The sequence below is a fragment of the Pyxicephalus adspersus genome, chromosome 5 (assembly GCF_032062135.1).
Source record: "Pyxicephalus adspersus chromosome 5, UCB_Pads_2.0, whole genome shotgun sequence".
Taxonomy (NCBI): Eukaryota; Metazoa; Chordata; class Amphibia; order Anura; family Pyxicephalidae; genus Pyxicephalus; species Pyxicephalus adspersus.
The window spans coordinates 4,252,255-4,258,563 of record NC_092862.1 but is presented as its reverse complement, the minus strand read 5'-3'; the positions used below and the strand labels follow the sequence as shown (position 1 = coordinate 4,258,563).

Genomic DNA, 6,309 nt, shown 5'->3' with positions numbered 1-6,309 from the left:
TCCTGGTGCTGCACCCCTAAACCTGGAGGTAAGAATAATAAATGTAAAAAAGTTAATATTTAAATGGTGCACTAGATGAGGAAGGTCTGAATTTAATCTAACTGATGCAGTTCTTAAAAATATTTTTGTAGGTATTCTATGCAGATTTGCAATACATGTATCAATAGTGCTCACCCTAAAATTGGGCAACACAGAAATTACTATTACAGTGCCCATTCCTGGCTGGGGTCGGTTAGTATAACTTAATAAGAGAAAACCACCAAATATTTTTATTCTTTAAGTGTTATAGTTCAATTGCAGTTTCAACATTTTGCCGGTTTGACACAAAAATAAAATTAGTAAAGCATGATTTCATAGAATGAGAAAAGTGGATCTGAGATACATTATAGGAAAACCCATGCTTTTGTGATTTTACAATTGGAAAGATACGTGCCAAAAAATAGATAAAGGTACCTAGTCTGCATAGGCCTGGGCTGTGGACGTTGGAACCATAAAATAAGAGAAATTACTAAGCAGCAGAACCATGCCCTTGTGATTTTACAATTTGGAGGGGAGAAGGGTGGCGAAATAAAGTAAGGTGAAGAAAACTCAGGAGGAGGAGGCAGATTCCATTGACTATTGGTGCAGAAAGAGGCACATAAGAATATTGAACTGCAGGAGATCTAAGACAAACTGTATGTTTTACTAAAGAGGTGCGAGTAATATGGAAGAAAGTTATAAAAAAGGAATGACGCTTCTGGATGTGGAAAAGAGAAGAGGTGATCAAGGAGGAGATAGGAGGGTTTCATGTGCAAAGTGAAGGTTGTCGTTGGGATGGAATCTGGTAATTAGTGAGGATTTATGTGAAAGGGACAGGCATTACAGAGCTTTGTAATGTGAGGTTTAGGGTTTAAACTGGATTCTCTGGGTGATTGGCAGCCATGGATTTGTAGGGATTGGAAAGGTTGTTGGTAGACCAGAAAGGAGCATTTTGTTGAGGTCAAGATGGGATATAATGAGGGCATGAATACACATTTTATTAGAATCATGTGTGAGAGAGGGGCAGATTCAGGGTTTTTCTTTTAGGATGGAAATAGCAGGAGATTGTTAATGAGTTTCATTGGAAACTTGCATGAAACCACAGAGCCAATATTATCATCAAGCACTTGGCTTTAGGAGTTGAAGTTAAGGGGGTGTTATCTAACTTTTTACATTTTACTTGGATCACTGTACTATTGGAATATAACCAATAACTATTCATAGTTAATGGATTTACTATACAATTTGTGGAAATTATGAATGACTAATAGTGCAAGACTAGTGTGGACTAGAATGTATAGATTCTTTGGAAATGGGCTCACTGGTTTTTAGGTGATTGGTGTTAATATATTTTTATACAACTTATATATTTTAATATATATAAACATCCATAAAAAATGTTTTTTTTATATAAAAATAAATATAATATATATATATATGTACAAACTGTAGCATAGTACAGTCAGATGAGTCCACTGGATCTACCAATAACCAATCCATCAATAAATAAAATACACAGCCTCTAAGGGAAGTCCATCATTTAGGTAGAACAGATGACATCCCTTGGATGATTGGTGGAAAGGCTCCAACATTACTGAACAAATCTATTTTGATACCACTTGATATTATGATACCATTAGTGGCTTCCGCTATACCAATACCCAATTCATCATTGAACAAAATAGACTGCTTGTGTCAACTGAAAAATACTAACAAATACAACTCCTCTGTCGGTAAATTAAAATGCTTATCACAGAAGAATATTTATCAAAGTTAAAAATATATTAGCATTAGTGATATACCAACATTGCTAAATAAATCCATTCTATTCCAGAATGTTCCAGCTGTTGTTGATAATAATAATGATGGGCTTGCACTGTTTTTCTCATTTCAGCTATCAATATTGCAAGACAAGGGGCAGCCACACAGAGCTCAAATATGAATTCTGATGCAAATCTGGCTAAACAGGCCATTGATGGTGTGAAAGATCTAAACTATTATAATGGCTACTGTAGTCACACACTGAAGGAATATTCGCCTTGGTGGAAGCTAGACCTTAAAATGAAATACAAAATAAACTATGTTGAAATCTCTGGAAGGTCAGACTGCTCATTCTGTTTTGAACGATTGAAATGTGCCGAGATCCGAATCGGAGATAATTCAGACAATAACAACCCAGTGTGAGTATCACGGGACTCTGGACAATAGTTTTTCATAACTTTTCTGGGATCAGTTATAATTTATTGACAGATGCATTTGACCTGCAATTGATTTTCATTTGACCTGCTTCAAGCAGGTTTTACAAAGCCGTTTGATGCAACAAGGGCCTGTGCACATAAACCATAAATGTGGTAGGCGCACCAATCTGAACATCAAAATAAGAGACAAGAATTTTTTTTTATTAACAATGGGGTTATTAAACAAAATGTTGTACTGGGGAACCTGGGGCCCTTCTAAGGAAGTGAGAATTATGAGCCCACCTTCAAGTGACACACTCTTTATCTTTCTTGTAATGTTAGTACACATTTTTGTGCTTTATTACTGTCACACTTACCTCTTCCTTGCCAAGGTGCGTCTGCTCTTCCAGATTATAAATATTTATAAATATATATATATGTGTACAAACTATAGCATAGTGCATAGTCTTTGCCCCGAGTCAGATGAGTCCACTGGCTCTACCAATAACCAACCCATCATTAAATAAAATACACAGCCTCTAAGGGGAGTCCATCATTTAGGTAGAACAGATGACATCTCTTGGATGATTGGTGGAAAGGCTCCAACATTACTGAACAAATCTATTTTGATATGATACCACTAGTGCCGCTATACCAATACCCAATTCATCACTGAATAAAATAGACTGCTTGTGTCAACTGACAAATACTAACAAATCATCAGCCAATAAATTAAAAGAAAAGAACTTAAACTGTCAATTAATATGGTGTACAACTCCTCAGTCGTTAAATTACGATGCTCATTACAGAGGAATATTAATCAGTATTTCCCCTCCCAAGGGCCAATCAGGAAATAGCCTCCTAATCATCCCTGGCTATTTAGATAGCTTAGACACAGCACTCAACGTTCGTGCAACGTGTCTCTACCAGTACCGAGCCCCCTAGCTCTGTTGAGCAGTTCCTGTACACCTGTTGCTTAGTTCAGTGTTTCCTCGTTCCAGCTCCTATATTAACCCCTTGTTGCCTAGTATGTTGTTTCCAAGCCTATTCCCTTGTGCTGTTCCAGTGTACCTGTCTGACCTCTCTTGTTTGCTGCCTGCCTTGACCCCGACCTTCCTTGACTATTCTTCTGCTTAGTGATTTGGTACTATGTATTTGGCATCGCCTGGGCCCTTTTCAGGGTTCACACCAGTTCCGTGCAAGCCGTAGCACCCCCTAATGGCCCTGGCTCCCCAAGTGTGACAAATATGCCCCTTAGGAGTGTATGTTTTATAGGCTCCTTTTGTAAACCTTCTCGAAGTAAATAAGTGATCAGGAAAAATCTCAGTCCTAGAGCGCCATAGAGCCTCTTGTGTTTTTTTATGTATCATTGTGTTGATGTCTGTCCTCCACAGGTGCGATGTGATCACTAACACTTCTGTCGCTACAACAAGCTACTGCTGTTATGGGATGGAGGGTCAATTTCTAAGCATAGTGATCCCAAATCACACTGAATTCCTGACCCTATGCGAGGTGGAGGTCTATGGTGACCCGGTGACTCTGTAAACTAGCACAGAAGAAATATTAAATGTCATCATGGAACTTTATTGCAGTGTGGAAAATATTATCAAAATCTCAGAATTTAATTTCCATTCTGGCTGAAGGAAGACATTTGCACACTGTATGTACACAGAAACAGTAGTTGTCCTATTACAGACAGAAAAAAAGAATGTATCTAAAAGTAATAAAACAAAAAAAAAAACAATAATTCTGTGTTTATTTTAGTGACAAACTACATATATGACTTTTTTTTAATTTTGCCCAGTTATAATTTAAATCTAGGTTGGTCATGGGTACAATATTATACAACATTCCTGCCACATATAAAGTTGCTTACCAGAAAAATAAATATATTTGTTTGGGAATAAATCCTGGAGGCTTCAATTGTGCCCTACTATTGGATGATGGTCCTTTCTAGCCCCCTCTAGTCCTAGGTACAGGTTTTTTGATCCTCAGCGTGTTACCTGCAGCAAAATTATTTGAACACCTGACCTGCCATTACCCTACTTTCTTGTCTGATCTAAAAAGACATTTTTGGTCGGACATACACTTCACCTAGAAAGCACCCATACAAGTGCTGGAGGTGGTTAGGCTTCTTTTATATAAGGGATAGATCTGAATGAGCCAAGATCAATAATGAAAACAAAAATTGAATACAAAAAGTGCAATAAGGCTTCCCTGTCCCACAGTGAGTGGGAGTTCAGCTCCACGGAGCAACTTTCCTGCCCAGAGCCATGTAAAAGTCCTCTAGTTGTAGGTTACCCGTTTTTGGGTAGAAATCCTACCTATCCAAACCAAAGCTCTGTAAGAACCTGGAACTGTTTAGTTTTCTAGCCTTGCTTATTCTGAGCTAACACAGCTTGGTCCAGCAGAGCTTTCTCTGCAGTCGTCTCTAGTAAAGACCAAAATTGCTCTGCAAAATTGGGAACCCACCCCACCCCAATCCCAGTGAAACCAGCCCCAGTGCATGCAACACAAAACCACAGGTAGAGGCCTACATTCTCTACCAAAATAAAATAGGTGTTATTTTATATAGCTTAGAGGATAACAGGGTAAAAATGCAGTTATTTACCCTGGAATCCCTAAATTCTGCTAGAGTTACTGCGGAATCTCAAAGGGTAATTTATGAAAAGAAGTTGATATGAAGCTAGAAGCATAAATGTGGTATGTGATGCTGTTACAAAAATAGAGCTTAAACCCTCTATATTTATTATTTAAAAAATACCTTACAGTACCCCATTTAAGCAGCAAAAATTGGCAACAGTTTGGGCACGTTACCACTCACAAGCTTGCCTGGTTATAGGTTTTGTAAGGTTAGCCACATGTCGGCTTGGACTTGCAGATTACTCAGCGGCTCTTGTCCTAGGTGTCCTTGGAAAGACCAGTATGCTCCAGTGATCTTTGTAGGTTTAGAGGATATTATAGTTGACAATGCTGAGGTAGTGTCCTTGGAAAAGAGAAAGGTGTAGAGAAAGCAGTGGTGTGGAAGAAGGATGAGAAGGGGGTGTCTAAGGTGGGCAAATCCAGTAAAAACCATTGTAAGTGCCAGAAACAGAGATGCACACCTTGAGACTTACTGCTCAGCCACCCTCAGGTTCACCCAATGTTTCAAAAGGAAAAGTAATCTCCCTGTCATGCTAATTGGACTGCATATCCATGGTTAGATGTACCCTGGTTAGATGTACCCTGCCACAGAAGGCATAGGGACACTGAAACCTGGCTGATCTGTGTCTGGGAGAAAGAGAAGGACATTGTGATTTGCCATGGTGGGCCATCCAATCTATGACATCTTCAACATGTTTCAATTAGAAGGGCTTTGCAGTGCCACGCTGAAGAATTTTCAGGTGTGCCGCCACTATTGCAATACGTGAAGCACTATTACAGCTTGTTTTGAAGCTTAGTGAGAAACCTCTACCACCCATCCACTACCATCTCCCTGCCTGTCCTACCTGATGCCCTAGGTACTGGAATTCAATCATGCCAATCTGACATTGGATGGATTTCATGGTCAGATTGGCTGATGCCAGCTTGTCCTGTACCTGTGACAGAATATGAAAGTGTTCTTCCCAGGTGTACTGAACACTGCAATATCATCCAGGTAGGCAACAAATTCACCAAAACCTTCCAGTAGGACAAACTACATATTTGACTTTTTTTAATTTTGCCCAGTTATAATTTAAATCTAGGTTGGTCATGGGTACAATATTATACAACATCCCTGCCAGATATAAAGTTGCTTACCAGAAAAATAAATATATTTGTTTGGGGATAAATCCTGGAGGCTTCAATTGTGCCCTACTAGGCTTCCCTGTCCCACAGTGAGTGGGAGTTCAGCTCGACAGAGCAACTTTCCTGCCCAGAGCCATGTAAAAGTCCTCTAGTTGTAGGTTACCCCTTCTTGGGTAGAAATCCTACCCATCCAAATCAAAGCTCTGTAAGAACCTGGAACTGTTTAGTTTCCTAGCCTTGCTTATTCTGAACTAACACAGCTTGGTCCAGCAGAGCTTTCTCTGCAGTCGTCTCTAGTAAAGACCAAAATTGCTCTGCAGAATTGGGAACCCACCCCACCCCAATC

General features: G+C 39.3%; 1 protein-coding gene across 1 annotated transcript; it reads left to right on the top strand.

Moving 5' to 3' along the window:
- Nucleotides 1–1,956: 1,956 nt before the first annotated feature.
- On the top strand, nt 1,957–3,740 carry LOC140331880 (pentraxin fusion protein-like). Its single transcript, XM_072413214.1, has 2 exons — nt 1,957–2,198; nt 3,590–3,740. The coding sequence occupies exons 1-2, from the start codon at nt 1,957–1,959 to the stop codon at nt 3,738–3,740; spliced, it is 393 nt and encodes a 130-aa protein (XP_072269315.1).
- The last annotated feature ends 2,569 nt before the right edge of the window (nt 3,741–6,309 follow it).

Coding starts and splice junctions, on each gene's coding strand:
- LOC140331880 (XM_072413214.1), top strand. CDS start 1,957: ATGAATTCTGATGCAAATCTGGCTAAACAGGCCATTGATGGTGTGAAA. Junction 2,199..3,589: donor TCAGACAATAACAACCCAGT/GTGAGTATCACG, acceptor TGTCCTCCACAG/GTGCGATGTGATCACTAACA.